The 19,458-nt window shown below is 42.7% G+C and overlaps 1 protein-coding gene across 1 annotated transcript in view; it reads right to left on the bottom strand.

Moving 5' to 3' along the window:
• LOC145341249 (uncharacterized) overlaps positions 1-19,458 on the bottom strand; it is a 326,614-nt gene that overhangs the window by 285,100 nt on the left and 22,056 nt on the right. The window contains exon 5 of the mRNA XM_080186176.1: positions 7,499-7,588. Within this exon, the coding sequence (XP_080042302.1) occupies positions 7,499-7,588 (90 nt within the window). The remainder of the gene's footprint in view (positions 1-7,498; positions 7,589-19,458) is intronic.

The following is a 19,458-nucleotide window of genomic DNA, read 5'->3' as shown; positions in this document are numbered from 1 at the left end:
ACAAACAAAAATTTGGGCCAATATGGTAAAATAATACAAGTAATCAAAAATATAATGGGGTTAAAGAAAAAGACGTAAAATTAAAACATGGCAGGGCAATTCATTCAAGTGGAATGTGTGTCCTGTAATGTGTGCAAAGTCATGGATATTACCAGTGTTCTAAATGACAATATGTGCAGAAATGCTGCCAGCTGCAGACAGGTGAAGTCTCACTTTGAGTTTCAGCAGTGGCTAGAGTCTATAGTGCATCTATGAAGCTGGGAAAAATGTGAATAAAACATTCAGTGAGGTAGTCACATCATGGCTAACGGGCCTGGGGGCAGAGAAGGAATACATGACCACCAGGCAGTCCTGAAGAACGAGGCATGTCATGCAAAGTCTCCTGGGGTCTGTTCAGAAATCACTATTTCATTTTGAAAGCTGGTGTATGAGCTGATTCATCAGAGGAGTGCAGTCAGAACCAGGTTTGTGACAAAAGGACAGGAGGAAGAAGAATGGAAGAGCAATATTGATAGGGGGTTTGTTAGGCAGGAGAAGAGACAAGAGTTTTGGTGGCTGCAGACATGACAGCAGGACAATATGTTGCCTCACTGTTGTTGAGGTTAAGGATGTCACAGATCAATTGCAGGTCATTGTTCTCGGGAAGGGAGAACAGCCAGAGGTCCACATTGGTACCAATTACTTGGGTAGGATGGGGAAGGTGTCCTGTAATCAGAAATTAGGGAGCTGGTTAGAAAATTAGCAAGCAGGACTGCAAATATAGTATGATGTGGAGATGCCGGCATTGGATTGGAGTTGGCACAGTGAGAAGTCTCACAACACCAGGTTAAAGTCCAACAGATTTATTTGGAATCATGAGCTTTTAGAGCACCACTCCTTCACCAAGTGAGTGAAGAGCTAGGTTTCACAAACACGGCAATTGTGTCTTTGTCCATATATGTCATGTTTGCGGAACCTACCTCTCCACTCAGCTGATGAAGGAGCAGCACTCTGCAAGTTTGTGATTCTAAATAGACCTGTTGGACTTTAACCTGGTGTTGTGAGACTTCTTGCTGTGCAAATATAGTAATCTCTGGATTACTCACAGTTGCCACCTTCAAGTGAGGACAGAAATAGAAGGATAATGCAGTTAATTGTGTAGCTGGAAAAATGGTGCAGTAGGGAGGGCTCCAGGTTCCTGGGACACTAGGACTGTGGGAAAATGGCACCTGGACAGAATTGCGACTGAATTCCTTGTGCTTTGCTAGTGCTGTCAGGAGAGTTTTCAAGTACCTTGGCAGCAATGTGGGGAACAAGAGGAAATATTCAGAGAAATACCAGGATGCCCAACACATTGGGAGAGACAACAAGCATGAGTGTAGCTAATGATAAGTTAATCAATAAAGGGAGAAAGTAATGACATCTAAATCAAGGTTACAATGCATGTATGTGATTGCATACAGTATAGTTAATAAGATTGAAAGGTGCAGATTGAGTTGTGGAGATATGGATATGAATTTTACTGTCCTGCCCATCACAGGAATCAGAGCGGGTAAGGGGCAGACCATGGAAAGGTCTGTTGACCTCGGGACAAGTAAGGCCAGAAAATCCCATGATATTGTGATGATAACAGAAACCTTGCACACGCAATGGCAGGACTCACTATTAAATATTCCTGGGTACAAAGTATGTAGCTGGGAAGGGAAGTCCAGAGTTTTGATTCCAAGGCAGTGAAAGAACAGTGATATAGTTCCAAGTTAGGATCATATGTGGCTTGGAGGGGTATGTGGAGATGGTGGTGTTCCCAGGCATATGCTCCTCTTGTGCTTAAAGGTGGTATCGTTGTGTGTTTGGAAGTCACTGCCAACACTTGGCGAGTTAATGCAGTGCATTTCATATGTCATACATTGTGTAGCATATGTGTGCCATTAGTGGAGAGAGTGAATGCTCATGTTTGTGGATGGCATGCTGCTCAAGCAGGCTGCTTTGACTGGGATGGTGTCAAGTATTTCGTGTTGTTGGAGTATCACCTATCCAGGCAACTGAAGAGTATTCCATTGCACACTGGCTCTTGTCCTGAATATGGTGCACTGTATTTGGGGAACGAAAAGCAGTTTTTCACCTCAGACCTCAGTTGGTGTGCTTTATTCTGTGGTTGAAGATCATTTTGATAGAATGCAATGGTTTTCTTGATTGCAGCATTTCAAACATTTCCCCCCTCCCCCATCACCACACCTGAAGAGTTTCCCCTTGCTGGCCCAGACTTAGAGGGCCATCACCAAGGGCTCACACAGCATGGGGCGAATGCAATTGGGCCTCCAGGCCTGATAGGGCCAGGTGACAACTGAGCTTCTGAAGCCCAATCCAGCAGCTCCGCCATCTCATGGAGTGATCCAGGGCTCTACTGGCATACAGAGGAAGGAGGAGCCCAGCCTGTGACCTTCCACTCAGGAGTTTCTGGCTGTCGCAAGGCCTTCTTTAAGATCTTAAGATAAGAAGCAGAATTAGGCCATTTGGCCCATCGAGCCTTCTCTGCCATTCGATTATGGCTGATATGCTTCTCAATCCCATTCTCCCATCTTCTCCCTGTAACCTTGATCCCCTTACAAATCTAGAACCTATCTATCTCTGTCTTAAATACCCTCAATGACTTAGGTTCTCTGGGAATGACATCCACAGATTTCCCATCCACTAACTGAAGAAAGTCCTCCTCATCTTGGTCTAAAGGGTCATCCTTTTATTCTGAGCTTTGCCCTTGGATCCTAGTCTCTCCTACTGATGAAAACATCATCTCCATGTTCACTGTATCCAGGTCTTTCAGTATTCTGTAAGTTTCAATGAAATCCCCCCTCATTATTCTAAACTCCATAAAGTATAGACCCGGAGTCTTCAAACATCAAGCTTTCATTCCCGGGATCATTCTGGCGAACCTCCTCTAGACGCTCTTCAAGGCTGGCATATCTTTCCTTCGATAGAGTCCAAAATTGTTCACAATATTCCAAATGTGGTCTGACCGGTGCCTTATAAAGTCTTAGCAGTACATCCCTGGTTTTGTATTCTAGTCCTCTCGAAATGAACGTTAACACTGCACTGCTTTCCCAACTACCAACTCAATCTGTAAGTTAACCTCAAGAGAATCCTGAACTTGGACTCCCAAGTCCCTTTGCTTTTCTGATTTCTGAATTCTCTCCCCGTTTAGAAAATAGTCTACCTCTCTATTCTTCCTACCAAAGTCCCAGCACTGCAATATTCATGCCGTGTGAGGAGCCATTTAACACCTGTACAGATCCCTTGCCTGGAACAGCAGCTGAGCGATCCGCTGCTTGTTTCTGTTAGTGGAGTCACTGGGATGGAATATCAGCAGTCAGAGTCTGTATAGCTGACAGAGGGAAGGTGCCATGGTGACAGCACTGGGTTGGTGGCCACACCCATTAGTGACCCCTCAGAGGTTTGCTCAGCAGCCAGGGGAGATGCAGTCAAAACCAGGCCCCAATCCGCACCAACCCCTGAGTTCTGGACCCCCAGACTGGCACGAGACCTCCTATCTAATCACCTACCCTGCCACCCCTCCCCCTGCCCCCTATCCCACCACACACCATAGCTGCAACTGAGACCCAACACCCGCAGCCCAGATGCTGGAGATCAGAGGTACCTACCTCCTAGCTCCGCTTTGCTACTGCTGCATCTGCATCTGACTTTTACATAGCACATGTTTTCCTCGCCGGCATGGTGTCGAGCCGACAAGGTCATTAAAGTAAGTGAGGGGGAATGATTGCATGTGGACCATGCTAATAGTACTGAGATGCATGCAAACTGACGGTTTGCCTGTTTTGAGTGCGCTCCTTCACATGTCCAGAATAAAAGTATCATACACTGAGAATTGGCGGGAAAACAGGCACGATTCATGCTTTTGGTTTCTCGAGTGATCTTATGACCTCAACAGGCCAAACTACAGGCGTAACAAGGTCATAAAATCACATCCTTTGAGTTTTGATTTAAATAGAAATATTACTATTATTGACAGCATCAATATTTCTGGTTTAGTGCTATTCCTGGCCTTTTAAGGTAGCACTGATGCGTGGCATCAGTGACAAGGAAGGATATGAGGTTTTGTAGAGTCTTAAGAAAAGATTGTGTAAAATGGTTCAATGGATATGGGATTAAAATTATGTTGGTAGAATGGAGAAGCTTATGTTGTTTTCCCTAAAGGAATGAATGCTGGGAGCAGATTTGATGAAGGTGTTTAAGTCATAAACATTTTAAGTAGAATAAAAGATAAACTGTTTCCAATGGCTGAATGAACTAAGGGTGTAGGTATAAGGTGCTGGGCCAAAAGAATCAGAAGTGACACGGGAAAAACCTTTTTCATGCAACAAATGGTTCGATTTTTAAATGCATTGCTTGATAGGGTGATACTTGAAAATTTGATAGTAACCTTGAATAGAGAAAGTTAGAAAAATAAATTGCAGAAATTGTGATATTAAAATAGAAAAGTGGGGCTAACTGAATTAACATTAGTAAATTAGAAGTAGGCCATCTAGCCCTTCGAGTCTGCCCTGCCATTCAATAAGATCATGGCTGATCTGAAGTGGATCAGTTCCACTTTCCCGCCTGTTCCCCATAACCCTTAATTCCCTTGTCTATCAGAAATCTATCCACCTGTGACTTAAATAAATTCAATGAGGTAGCCTCCACTACTTCAATGGGCAGAGAATTCCAGAGATTCACCACCCTTTGAGTGAAGAAGTTCCTCCTCAACTCCGTTCTAAACTGCCCACTCCCGCCACCCCCCCCCCACTTATTTTGAGGCTGTGCCCTCTAGTTCTGTTTTCCTTTCTAAGCGGAAAGAATCTCTCTACCTCTACCCTATCCAGCCCCTTCATTATCTTGTAAGTCTCTATAAGATCCCCCCTCAAGCTTTCTAAACTCCAACGAGTACAGGCCAAGTCTATTTAATCTCTCTTCATAAGCTAACCTCCTCATCTCCAGTATCAGCCTGGTGAACCTTCTCTGTACTCCCTCCAAGGCCAATATATCCTTACGCAAGTAAGGGGATCAAAACTGCACACAGTACTCCAGTTACGGCCTCACCAGTGCCTTGTACAGTTGCAGCAAGACCTCCCTGCTTTTATATTGTACCCCCTCGCGATAAAGGCCAACATTCCATTTGCCTTCTTGATCACCTGCTGCACCTGCAGACTGAGTTTTTGTGATTCGTGCACAAGGACCGCCAGGTCCCTCTGCACAGTAGCATGCTGCAGCTTTTCACCCTTCAAATAATATTCCTTCCTACTATTACTTCTACCAAAATGGATAACCTCACATTTGCTAACATTATACTCCATCTGCCAGGTCCTCGCCCACTCACTCAGCTTATCCAAATCTCTCTGCAGACTTTCCGCGTCCTCCACGCAATTCGCTTTTCCACTCATCTTCGTGTCATCAGCAAATTTTGTTACCCTACACTCAGCCCCCTCCTCCAGGTCGTCTATGTATACGGTCTTTGAAAGACCTGGCACAGACTCAATGGTGTGGGGATGCCAGTGTTGGACCAGGGTAAGCACAGTAAGAAGTCTCACAACATAGGTTAAAGTCTAACAGCTTTATTTAGTAGCACAAGCCACAAGCTTTCAGAGTGCTGCTCCTTCATCAGGTGAGTGGGAGTTCTGTTCACAAACAGGGCATATGAAGACATATAAGGACAGACTCAATGGGTCAGATAGTTATCTATTCTATACTGTACTATTTTAGAGTGCTATGTATTAGCAACATCGGTTATTTCCTTTATGATGTAGAAGGAGATTGTAATTTGCTTTACTTGCTGATGTTGTTGTTGAAGAAGGGCTCACAGTTGTATTTACTTGTGCCGAAGTTGTTGTAGCAATTATGGAAGATGCATCTTTTAATATATATGAAAATATCAGTGAGATGAGCAACGTCTGCACCCCCTTTAGTGGCAGCAGCATCCCTCACACCTCCCCTTCCCCCTCTCAGGAGGCCCCAGCCACTGCCACGCCCAAGCTTGGCAACCCCATGACTGACATCATCCTCCACAACCCCCCCCCCGCCAGACACCCATACAAGCCCCCCAATCCCAACATGCATTATGGCCAGGTCTGTGAACCCTACCCCCATTGCACCACAGTGGCTGGTGATCAGAACGACTTAGCTCCTCACTCCCCTTCACTACTGCTGCGCCTACAGCAGGCCACTATGGAGCAGGTGTTTTCATATCATAGAATCATAGAACCCTACAGTGCAGAAAGAGGCCCTTCGGCCCATCGAGTCTGCACTGACCACAATCCCATCCAGGCCCTAACCCCATATCCCTACACATTTACCCGCTAATCCCTCTAACCTACACATCTCAGGACACTAAGGGGCAATTTTAGCATGGTCAATCAACCTAACCTGCACATCTTTGGACTGTGAGAGGAAACCAGAGCACCCGGAGGAAACTCACGCAAACACGAGGAGAATGTGCAAACTCCACACAGACAGTGACCTGACCTGGGAATCGAACCCAGGTCCCTGGAGCTGTGAAGCAGCAGTGCTAACCACTGTGCTACTGTGCCGCCCGTGTTTTCCTCGCTGGCGTGACATCTCACCGACAAGGTCATTAAGGTAAGTGAGGGGGTATGATTCTGAGTACCACACTAATTATATTGAGATACATGCATATACATGTAAATTAATGTATCACACATTTTAGGTGTGCTCCTCATCATGCCCAGAAGATATTTTCATATGATGGGAACCAGCAGGAAAATTGGCGTGATTCCCATTTTTGACTTCTCAAGCAATCTTATGGTCGCACCACACCAATCTACAGGCGGAACAAATTCATAAAATTGTACCCTTTTGAGTTTTTATTTAAATACAAGTGTTACTTTTATTGAGAACATCAATATTTCTGCCATTGCTGAACTTTTAAGGTAGTAGTTATGTGTGGCATCAGTGACAAGGAAGGACTTGAGGTTTTGTAGAGTCTGGAGAAAAGATTGTATAAAATAGTTCCATGGGTATGGGGTTAAAATTATGTGGCTAGAGTGGGGAAGCTGATGTTGTCCTCCTTAAAGGAGTGAATGCTAAGAGCAGATTTGATGAAGATGTTTAAATCATGAAAGTTCTAGGTAAAATGAAAGATAAACTGTTTCCAATGGCTGAATGAACTAAAGAGTGTCAGTATAAGGTGCAAAGCAAAAGAATCAAAAGTGACATGAGAAAAACCTTTTTCATGCAATAAATGGTTAGGTTTTGAAATATATTGTTTGATTGGGTGATGTTTGAAAATTTGATAGTAACCTTGAATAGAGAAATTTAGAAAAATAAACTGCAGAGATTGTGGTATTAAAATAGGAAAGTGGAGCTAACTGAATTAATCTTTAAAAGAGCTGCCACAGAGTCAATGGGCCAGATGGTTACCTCCTATTCTGTACTGTACTATCTTAGAATGCTATATATCAGCAATATCAGTCATTTCTTCTATGATGTAGAAGATAATTGTAATTTGCTTTACCTGCTGATGATGTTAATGATGTTGTTGAAGAAGGTCTCTCTGTTGTATTTACTTGTGCTGAAGTTGCTGTAGTGGTCATGGAAGAATCATCTTTTAATATATATGAAAATATCAGTGAGACAGGGAACATTTTTATAAATGAGATCAAAAAGTGTCCAATGTTATTGGTATGTTTACTGAGCTGAATTCACACAATTGAATTACGGTTGTCTGCACTGGAACAATGATTATACAGAAGTCCAATTTGGAATTGAGTTGAATGCATGCTTATATTTTCCCACTGAGGGTTCCTCTGTGATTTATGGCATAAAATTTCTGTTAATTAAACTGTTATCAACTTGTTAAAATGGGGGCTGGGGGTGTACTTGTGGGAGTGGTTGGAAGGGCTTATGCTAATATGGCAGAGAAATGGGAACATTTGCAATGGGAACCAGAGCAGGGGGAATTAAGAACAAGAGAAAAATACAGTAAAGGAGTAAGGAAAGTGATAGGCAGAGAAATCAAGGGCCAGAGTCAGATAAGGACTGAGTAAAAAATAATAGGAAAGGGAAAAGAAATGTTAAAAGTGCTCACCTTAAGATTTTGTGCCTGAATGCTCAGAACATTTGAAACAAAATGGATGAGTTAGTTACACAGATAGATGTAAAGGGGTATGATATAGCTGGCATTACGAAGACGTGACTCCAAGGTGTCCAAGGATGGGAACTAAACATTGAAGACTATTCAGTGTTTATGAAGGACAGATAGAAAGGAAAAGGTGGTGAAGTTGCATTGTTGATTAAAGATGATATTGATATGATATTGAGGAAGGATATTAGCATTGATGATATGGAATCTGTATGGGTCAAGTTGAGAAACAACAAGGGGCAAAAAAACATTTCTGGGGGTAATATACAGACCACCAAACTGTAGTGGTAATGTTGGGAAAAGCATTAGACAGGAAATCAGAGATGCATGTTAAAGGAACATCTGGGATTATGGGCATCTTTAGTTGGCATATTGATTGGGGGACACAAATTAGTCAAAGTACAACAGAGGAGAAATTTCTGGAGTGTATAGGACATGGTTTTCTGGAGTAATATATTGAGGAACCAACAAGGGAACAGCCCATCTTGGACTGGGTGTTGTGCAATGAGAAAGGATTAGTGGCAACCTAGTGGTGAGAGAACCCTTGGGGACAAGTGACCATAACATGGTAGAATATTTTGTCAAGGTGGACAGTGATTAGTTGATTTTGACACCAGGGTCCTGAATCTCAATAAAGGTAAATATGATGGTATGAGTAATGAATTGGCCTTGATGTACTGGGAAAGATTACTGAAAGGCAGGATAGTGGACAGGCAATGGCAGGCATTTAAAGAACGAATAGGTGAATTGCAGAAGTTGTTTATTCCTGTTTGGCGCAAGTGTGCTAAGGAAATTGTGGTCAAACCATGGCTTACGAGGGAAATTAGAGATAGTATCAGATTCAGGGAAAAAGCATACAAATTGGCAAGTAGAAGTAATAGACCTGAGGATTGGGAGCAGTTTAAAATTCAGCAAAAGAGGACAAGGGATTGATTAAGAAGGGAAAAATTAAGTATGAAAGTAAGCAAGCGGGCAACATAAAAACTGTGTAAAAGTTTCTATAGCGATGTAAAGGGAAAAGATTGATGCAAACAAATGTAGGTCTTTTACAGTCAAAAACAGGAAAATTCATAACAGGGAATAAAGAAATGAATGAGGAATTAAATTTGCACTTTGCTTCCGTCTTCTATATGAATAATGTACCAGAAGTTCTGAGAGAAACAAGCTTTAGTGAGGAGCTGAAGGAAATCAGCATCAGTAGAGAAATGGTTTTGGGAAATTGGTGGGATTGAAGGTGGATAAATCTCCAGGTCCTGATAATCTTCATCCAAGAGTTGTTAAGGAAGTGGCCCTGGAAATAGTAGATCCATTGGTGGTTATTTTCCAAAATTCTTTGGACTCTGGGCTGGTTCCTACAGATTGGAAGGTAGCTAATGTAAGTCTGCTATTGAAATAGGGAGTTAGAGAGAAAACAGGGAACTATAGACCTGTAAGCCAAAGCCAGTACTGGGGAAGTTGCTAGAGCTGCTAGAGTTCATTATCAGGGATTTACCAGGCTGATTCCTGGGATGGCAGATGTGTCATATGAGATGAGACTAAATTGGTTAGGATTATATTCATTGGTGTTAAGAAAAGTGAGAAGGGATCACATCAAAACTTTTGATGCGATCCCTTTGACTGTCTCACCTCCCAGATTGAGAGAAGTAAGCAGTGGAAAATTAAAACAAGACGAGAAGCAAATGTACTTTGGGCAGACAATTCTGGGAATATTCCTATGCAAAAGAAATAGCTTATAATAATTTTGTCTATCAGCATTATTCGGAGTAATTTGATCATTCTACTAAGTGAAAAGTTCGATCGGGAATCAGGATGATTTTCACTTTCCTCTTTCATTCAGCTTACATTAAAAACAATCATGTTCAGGTGAAAAACACATTATGCAACATGTATTTCATACCTGTCCACCAATGAGCCATAGAAGATTATACAATAAGTGCAGTGAAGCAGAAGAGTTAATCAAATAACTTAAATAGATGAGCAATTTACCTGATCAGATTCATTGTTCAATTCAGTGGTGTAAAGAATGTGAATAAGAATTACAGCATTGGAAAGCTTCAGAAAACATCACTTGATTTTGTTTGGGTGAACTCTAATAAAGATTCCTTTCCTCTTCATTTTATTGATTCTCATTTTGATTATCTGTTGTACATATCTAGGTTTTATGTTTTACTGTGCGTGGGTTTTTCTGGTCATTCCTGTGGCATATTTTCTGGCAGTAGTTCATGTTGGCTGGTCGCGCGATCTTCCAGTCCCACTGATGTCTGTGGGGTTTTGCATGCTCCTAAGGCTCTCTACTGATGGGGTGTTATCATTGGTGGGACTGAAAGAACCTGCTGGAGGGATTGGCTGGAAATTTTGCCCCATGTTTTTATTACAGTTCATCAAAGTATATTGTTAGAAATTAAGCAAAACAGAAAAATTATAATAGACGGAGATCCTGGATAGTTATGACTTTCTTTATCCAAAATGATGCATGACTAATAATGACGGAATCTTTTGCTTCTTCCAATGTAAATGGAGATCTCATAAGAACATAAGAACATAAGAAATAGGAGCAGGAGTAGGCCATCTAGCCCTTCGAGCCTGCCCCGCCATTCAATATGATCATGGCTGATCTGTCGTGGCTCAGTTCCACCTTCCCGCCCTCTCCCCATAACCCTTAATCCCCTCTCTTATCAAAAACCCATCAACCCGCGTCTTAAAAATATTTAGCGAGGCAGCCTCCACCACTTCAACAGGCAGAGAATTCCAGAGATTCACCACCCTTTGAGTGAAGAAGTTCCTCCTCAACTCCGTTCTAAACCGCCCTCCCTTTATCTTGAGGCTGTGCCCCCTAGTCCTACTGTCTTTTTTGAGCAGGAAGAGTCTCTCCACCTCTATCCTATCCATCCCATTCATCATCTTATACGTCTCAATGAGATCGCCCCTCATTCTTCTAAACTCCAACGAGTACAAGCCCAGTTTATTCAGCCTCTCCTCATAGCTCAACCCCCTCAACTCCGGTATCAGCCTAGTAAACCTCCTCTGCACTCCCTCCAAGGCCAAAATATCTCAATGGCTTGTTGGCCCTGTCAGACCATACAAAGGTCCATTGACCTCGGCAGCATTTTCCGGTTTTGGGGCGAACATGCACGGAAAATCCTACCCATAGTCTTTCATTGTTTTATTAAGATCAAGAACCTCAGTGATAACATATTCTTCATTTAATTATATGTATCGTGCTCTAATTATCTAATTAGTCTATTTGTAACAATGAAAATTTGCATATTCTGATCATTAGTACACATTATTCAGCATCTACCAACAAGAAAATTATATTATGTACAACAGGTTGGTCAGCAGACTCATTCTTCTAACGCTTCCCACCATTCCCCGAAGGAAACTAAAGATGTGATGATAAACAAATTCAGATCCCCTCCCTTATCCATTTTTCTGGTAAACTGATGAAGGTACCAACAATATAGCTCGTATTTATATGGTGCCTCTAACTTTATAAACATCTCAAGATGCTTCACAAAGACAATATTAAACAAAGTAGGAGGGATTACATAAGAAGATAATCAAAAGCTGGGCCAAAGAGGATGATTTAAGAAGTGAATTATAGGAGGAATGTGAGTTAGAGAGGTGGAGAGGCTTAGGGAGGGAATCCGCAAAACTTAGAGCTGAGGCAGCTGAAGGCATAGTCACCAATAGTGGATTGATTAAAATATTCAAGAGGCTAAAATTAGAGGAACATTAAGTAAATCTCAGGATTATAGATCTTGAGGAGATTAGAAATCGGGTGGAAAAGGCCTTGGAGGACATTGAAACTACTGTTGTAAAGCAAAGGTTGATCTCCCGCCTGAGAACTAACACCAAAATACCCAAAGAGGAGTAGCTCGCCTTATAATCTGTGAAAAGTGTGTGTGAAGTGGTGTGACCTGCTCTTCAGCAACTCTTAGTGGTTAAATACAAAATAAATCCCTGACACTCACTCTAAAATCAACACGTAACAATTTATTTATCTAACAGTGAACAAATTTACTAAACTATTAACAAACCGAATAAATCCCTTCTAACTATTAACCATTCCCAAATAAAACAAAATTCTACTGGTATTATGTTCAAATAAATACAATTCCCACTCATTAACAAGATAGAATTTAATCACTCTCAAGATGACAACCAGGTTTTGTGGATTCCAAAATATTCTGGGCCTTCTCTGTTGATTCTTCTATCTGGAACTTCTTTCTTCCTGGTACCTTTGCTATCTAGATAGTGCTTTCTCTTAAGATATAGATGAAGCTATGTGAGCTCAGCGATTCTCTCTCTCTAGAGAGAGGGTGAGAGACAGCTGAATGCTCTTATGGCAAGTGGCAGTTGCACTCCTTTTTTGTCCTCTGCCGCCTCCTTTTATACCCATGATACCATATCAATATTTCCCACAATAAGATTGATCCCAGGTAGTCAAAACCATCAGATTTAAAATTAGTAGGCTTTTGGTATCTAAGTACCTGATTCAAATTGATTGGCTTAATTCAAAAGCCCTTTGGTAAAAGTTTCTGCATAGCCTTTTGATTCAAATGTTTCAGTTTGGGCTCTTTATGTACTTCCACTTTTAAAAAAATCTCTTAACACAGAAAAAGCACCAGCTTTTAATGGACCATGCAAATGCTTCTCCCCCAAACATTTTACAATTTTTCAATTTTACAAACACCAATTTTTAATATCCTAAGTCCCAATCTATAATTACTCTACCCAACTTTGCAACACTATGGATGGAAATTTTAAAACTGAGACGTTGTTTAACTGAAGCAAATGTAGGACACCCCTGGATAGCATGCAGGGGGCAAATTTATCATTGTATTGCACCTGTTTTCAGCTGCAACACTGTGGTAAAGTGGGCCGTAAAGTGCTGAGCACGATCAGTGTCAGTTTCCATGGCTGATGCCATTTTACGAGCACCATATACCTGGTCAGCCTCTCACTGGAAATGGGCGAGAGGCAGATTAATATATTTAAATCTATTAAAATGAACATTTGACCTGCTTATCAAGCCCAGCGCTCAAACGCCCTGGCATGCCACCCCCCCCTTATGACCTCTCCGAGAAAAGTTCATGCCAGCAAGGAATAAACATACTCCCTATGAAAGAAAGCAGTTGATTTGGCCTCGTTGATTGGAACTGGAGGACAGTGAGGCCTCCACGAGGAGGCTAAGGGCAAAAGGAGTGCCCCTTGGGCAGCGCCACCCTGGCACCTGGGCAATGCCAATCTGACATCTGGGCAATGCCCACCGGGCAGTGCTGGGGCGGGGCTAATGGGAGAGGAACTAATGGAGGAGGGACAATTGGGTGGGCAACTGGGGGAGTTGTCAGTGGGGGAAGGGGCTAAGGGGGAAGGGCTAATGGGGAGGGGGCTTGCTGCCAGTCTGCAGGGATAACTGGGGGGAGGGGAGGGAGAGGGAGAGAGAGCCCACTGCCACTCTGCAGAGATTTGTAAGGGGCGGAGGGAAGAGGGGGCTCGCTGCCACTCTGCAATGATTGGTGTGGGAAGGGCAGCTGCTCCTCGATCATTGGGGGAGGACGGTGGATCCGCGATTGGGGGTGGAAGGGTGGTCCGCAATCGGTCTGGACAACGGAGCGGGGAGGATTAGTGAAGGCTGCATCTTGGGCTGCGAACCCCCACAATTGTGGGTGGGGGAACTGCTTCAGGCAGCCTGCAGTAGCAGGGGTCTGACAACTCTCTCTTGTCTGTCAGACCCCTGCTACTGCTAACACACATGTGCAGCATCAGAGGCCTGCACATATGCACTACCTCCCTCTGCAGTCTTTCAGTCACATTAAGCACTGCCCACCGGCTTCTGCAGCACAAATCTGATGCGCTCAAAATTTTGCAGGCAGAGTGCATTTGCGGGTGGGGGGATGGGGGACTAAAAACGGGTCTAAAAGTCGGATCTGAAACTCTCCCAATTTCAAGTCCGCCCAGCACTTAGAATGAAAATGATAAAATTGCCCCCGAGTGAGAATATGTGCAGCAGACTTTTGCATGACTTCAAGAGGTAAAATTTGGATGGCTGATCTTAAGCCTACTAGAATAATCAAATTTCTACAAAAAAAGGCATGGATAAAGATTTCAGCAGCGATGAGCTGGGGTGGGGGTGTCAGTGGATGATGTTACAGAGAGTCTTATAGTGTGGATTTGTGGTTGGAAGATACCTTGGGGTGAAATATGAACTGCAATTGTGAACAGTCTAGTCCAGCTTCAAACAGTTGTGACAGAATTGATGGAGAGGGAGTAGAATTTATGACAGTGACTGAAAACCACAGTTTCTGTCTTTAGAAAATTTAGTTGGAGGAAATTTCTGTTCATCTAATACTGGATGATAGATAAGCAGTATGACAATTTAGAGATAATGGAAGGATCGAGAGAGGCGATAGTGGGTTTCACCTGGGTGCTGCCATTACACATGTGGAAACTGACATTGGCTAAAATTTTCAATCCTCATTCGCAGCTGGGATATTCTGATGCTGCTGAAATGTCAAATTTTCCATTCTCACTTGCAGGGGGTCCCATCATGGACAAGACCAGAGAATTCTGCCCAGTGTATTTTTGGATAATTTGCAAAGCAGCATGTAGTTAAGAAATAGGAGGAGGGCAAGGCTAAATCCTTGGGAGATACAGATAACTATGCAGGAATGGGAAGAGAATCCATTGATGACAATAGTCTCGTTACTGCAATCCCACCCAAGTGAATGACAGTAATGAGATGTTGGGGAGAAAATGGTTCAGGCCATAAGATATTGGAGCAGAAGCAGGCCATTTAGCCCATTGATTCTGCTCCACTAGTCAATGAGATCTTGACTGATCTGATATAATCTTCAACTGCACTTTCCCATTTTATCTTCATAACCCTTGATTCCCTCACCAATTAAAAATCTGTCTATCTCAGCCTGAAGCATACTTAGTGATACAGCCACTACAGCCCTCCATAATAAAGAATTCCAAAGATTCACTTGCCTCTGAGAAAAGATATTTAACCTCTCAGTATCTATTCCATCAAGCCTTCGGAGAATCCTACGGGCAGGATTTTCTGGCCGTGCTCACCCCAAGGCCGGAAATTCCCGCTGGAGGTCAACAGACATTTGCATGGTCCCCTCCCCACCCACTATGATTCCTGTGGCAGGTGGGATGGGAAAATTCCACCCCTGTATATCTCAATAAGGTCGCTTTTCACTCTTCTAAACTTCAATGAATACCTGGTCCAACCTCTCCTCATAAGAAAATGCCTCTGTAACTGGGATCAACTTCGTGAACCTTCTCTGGACTGCCTCCAGCTGCAGATAGGTAGAGAAGGATGACAGAGAAAAGTTTTCTGTTGTCACAGGCACTTAGAATATTATTTGTGACTTTGAGAAGAACTGTACCAGGAGGGATTCAAACATGGAAAATCGGCAATTGTCAGCACAAATTTGGGAGCAACAAGATGTTCGAAAACAAAAAATATTGGAGAAGTTCAGCAGGTCTGACAGCATATTTGGAGAGAAAATAAAGCATCTTTATTCTCTCTCCACAGATGCTATCAAACCTGCTGAGTTTCTCCAGCATTTTCTGTTTTAGTTTCAGTTCCAGCACCTGCAGTTTTGCCTTTATGAAAATGTTCAAAAACTTTGATGAGAAAAGGGAGGATGGAGATGGGGAGGTTGTTTGCAAGGATGGTGGAGTCAAGAGTTAGTTTTTGAGAACAATGATCTCAGAAAGGACAAGATGGAAAATAAAAGAGAAATGATAGGAGGAAATAATTTCAGGTCTAGCGCAAGTGGTCATAAAGGAAGTGCTCCTGTGGGGGAGAGCAAAGTGAAAATGGCAACTGATGGGATGGTTTAAGTCTGGAAGACGCAGAAGTTCATAAGCGCCTTGCATTTATAGTTAGTCGTGCAGATGAAGAAGACAGAGGAAATTAGCTCTCCTAAAACCTGAAACATCCTGTCTTGGTATTTTTTTGTTTGATATAATATTACTAGTACTTCTTTCAATTTAGTGCGCAATATTCAATGCTCGCAATGCAGTCTGCTCCAAATTAAGAAGACCAACGCAGAAATTGGGTGACCATTTGATGAAAAATTGCCATTCGATCTGCAGATGTGATTTTGAGTTTCCGATCGCCAACCATTTTAATTCTCCAACCCACTTCCAGTCTGACCTTTCTGTCATCAGCCACCTACACTGGTTGCAGATGCAAGCTTTGAGGAATAGCATCACATTTTTCAAAAGGCACTTTACAGCCTTCCGGACTCAACACGCATTCAACAATTTCAGATCATAACCGCTGCTTATTCTTTTACTTTTATTTTTGGACAGCAGCTGTTGGTGCCATTCAACTTTTTGTTATTCACACCCCCTCTCGATCAATTTACTTTTTTCCTACTGTCCCATTACCACCCCCTTTTGCCTTGCACCATCGTCACTCGCTAATGTATTACCCCTGTCTTCCACCATATTACTTTCAGATCAAGATGTACACTCTCTTTTTTCCTGCCCCTCTGCTTAAAACTTGTTACGATTTAAAAAAGAAAGTCTTGCGGACCTGATGGATGCTGCCAGACTCGATGCGAATTTCCAGCATTTTCAGGCGCCGTTTCCTTCAGTATCGGAATCATTATTGCATCCAGACAGCGCTTGACTTTGAATGTGATTGGGTAGTCTGACTCAGAATTGGTCCCTCACACCCTCGGGTGCGATGGAATGGGGGGGATAATAAAACTTGGAACAATTTAAAGTAGAACCCATCAGATACCAATCGCTAAGATTATGGTAGTAAATAACTGGACATGAACAACTTTAGAGCATCTAGTCTTAACCGCTAAAGTTCACTCATTCTCACTAAAGCATTTGTTTGCAATTTGTTCTTCCGTTTGTTTAAAACATTATTAGAGACTTTTCAAACTTTTCGAGATATTATACAAAACAATCTCAAATTAGTGCAGACTGTTGACAAATGAGGAATTGAGACTGCTCAATAAAGGATCACAAATGAAAAACGATCTGGCTGGTTAAACATTTCATTGAAATTTTCAGCACACTTATAAAGTGCACTGTTCCTAAAGCCGAAGATTGAATACGTAACGTCCTTTTATACAGTTTCCAACAGGTTATTCTTACCAGGTTGGCAGCCTCCGCTACATGGCCTCTGAGCCATCGCAAATAATAGAGCGCAGTAAAGCCACATCTTGCACCCAGCCTCCGTACGTACACTTCTCTCTGCTCAAACGTATAGAAATACTAAACAGTATCGTTTGAAATGACTTAACAGGTGCAAGAATTATGCCACAGTTGAATTTTTTTCCGGGTTGTCATTTATATTCCTTGATTTGAGGTGGAGTTATAATGTTATACAACTCCCCCATTGTTCAAACTTTACCTCCCAGTCGTTTCTGTGCGTTTCAGCGTTAAACCGGTTTTATTTAGTCTATTCGTTTCACTTCCCTTGTGTCTTACTCACCGATAGTTTTTCTTAATTTTAAGTCCAATATCTAGATTTTCAATCTGTGATTGTTTCCAATCATGTTTAGGAAAGCGGTTTCATTCAGTAGCATCTTACTTTACCAAACTCAATTTCGACTCAAATAAAAGCCAAACTATTGCCAATGCTGGAAATCTGAATCAAAAATAGAAAATGCTGATTAAACTTTTCAAATCTAACTGATCCTTTTAACTTCCATAGATATAGAAGGTCAGTTAAATCCAAACAAAAGCTTAACTCTGGTTCTCTCCACAGATGCTGCCAGACCTATTTAGTTTATCCAGCATTTTGTGTTTATGTTTCCAATTCCCAGTGTCCACTTCAGATTTAAGAGAGACAATTTTCTGACTTCATCATGCCCGATTTTCAGTGAGGTGGGGTTGTAAAAACGGGAGTGAGTGGACAAACGGGAATGGTGCCCACTCATAAGTTCATAAGATATAGGAGCAGAATTAGCACATCCAGCCCATCGAGTCTGCTCCACCATTCCATCATGGTGATATGCTCCTCATCCCCATTTTCCAGCCTTCTCCCCATAGCCCTTCTAACTCCTCCTTAAATTTACTCATTGTCCCAGCATCCACTGCACTTTGGGGTAGCGAATTCCAAAGATTCACAACCCTTTGGGAGAAGTAGTTTCTCCTCAACTCTGTTTTAAATTTGCTACCCCTTATCCTGAGACTATGACCTCTCATCCTAAAATACCCCACAAGAGGAAGCATCTGCTCCATATCTACTTTATCCATACCTTTTATCATCTTGTATATCTCAATTTGGTCTCCCCTCATTCTTCTAAATTCCAGAGAGTATAGGCGTAAGCTGTTCTATCTTTCTTCATACAACAAACCTCTCATCTCTGGAATCAATCTAATGAATCTTCTCTTAACTGCCTCCAATCCCACTATATCTTTCCTCAAATAAAGGGACCAAAACTGTGCACAATACTCCAGGTGCTGCCTCACCAATGCCTTGTAAAGTTGCAACAATATTTCTCATACATTCCCATCTTACCAAAAGAAAGGTGCGATCTGGATCTCAACCAAAAGGGGCAAAACATCAAATAGCATGCTTTTGCATGCATCTCAATATAATTAGTACGGTTCACTCGCGATTGTCCCACCTCATTTACCGTAATCACCTTGTTTGTGTCAGCTGCAACCAGTGAGTAAGACACCTGCTCTATAAAAGTCTGCTGTGGGTGTAGCAGTATTGAGGGCAAGCGAGGAGGTACATTGCTATGTCCACAGGGCACCATGCTGAAGGTGAGGGGTGGAAACGGAAGGGGCTGTGTTGCATTCTGGGTTGGGGGTGGCCTGTCTGTGTGCTGGGGGCTGGGGGAAAAAACTGTCACTGGTGTCAGAACTCGGGTCTTAGAACCTTGGGTTCTAACAATGGTGGGGCTGAGTTCATGCCCATGCTTGGGCAGGGGGGGTGATGAGTTTGGAGAAGCAGCAGCATTATGGCAGCGTTCTTCCCCTCTTCATTGGGGCAGTGCTAGGGTCAGTAATGCTGAGGCTGGGTAAGGGGTGGGGTGGGTGATGGGGAGGTGAATGGGGGAATGGGAGTATGTGGGGGATGGGGTGGTGTGGGCAGATGGAGGTAGCTGGTTGGAGACCCGAATGGCCCTTTCAATGTCTTCCTCCTTTCTCCAAACATTCCCCCTTTCCAGCTTTGAGAATGGCATAGCGTATGGAGCCAATAGATATTGCTGTGATGCTTGTGGCTGCTGGTGTTGCTGAGGAGTAGGAGGAGGGCAGCCCAGACAACAGGGAAAGAGGGAGATGACTGCCAGAGGTAGGAACTGGCCACCAATTGGCCTGATTCATCATACATG

Source organism: Carcharhinus amblyrhynchos, chromosome 3 (genome assembly GCF_965287045.1).
Source record: "Carcharhinus amblyrhynchos chromosome 3, sCarAmb.v2.hapA, whole genome shotgun sequence".
In the NCBI taxonomy this organism is placed as follows: Eukaryota; Metazoa; Chordata; class Chondrichthyes; order Carcharhiniformes; family Carcharhinidae; genus Carcharhinus; species Carcharhinus amblyrhynchos.
This window is presented reverse-complemented; position numbering and strand designations above follow the sequence as displayed.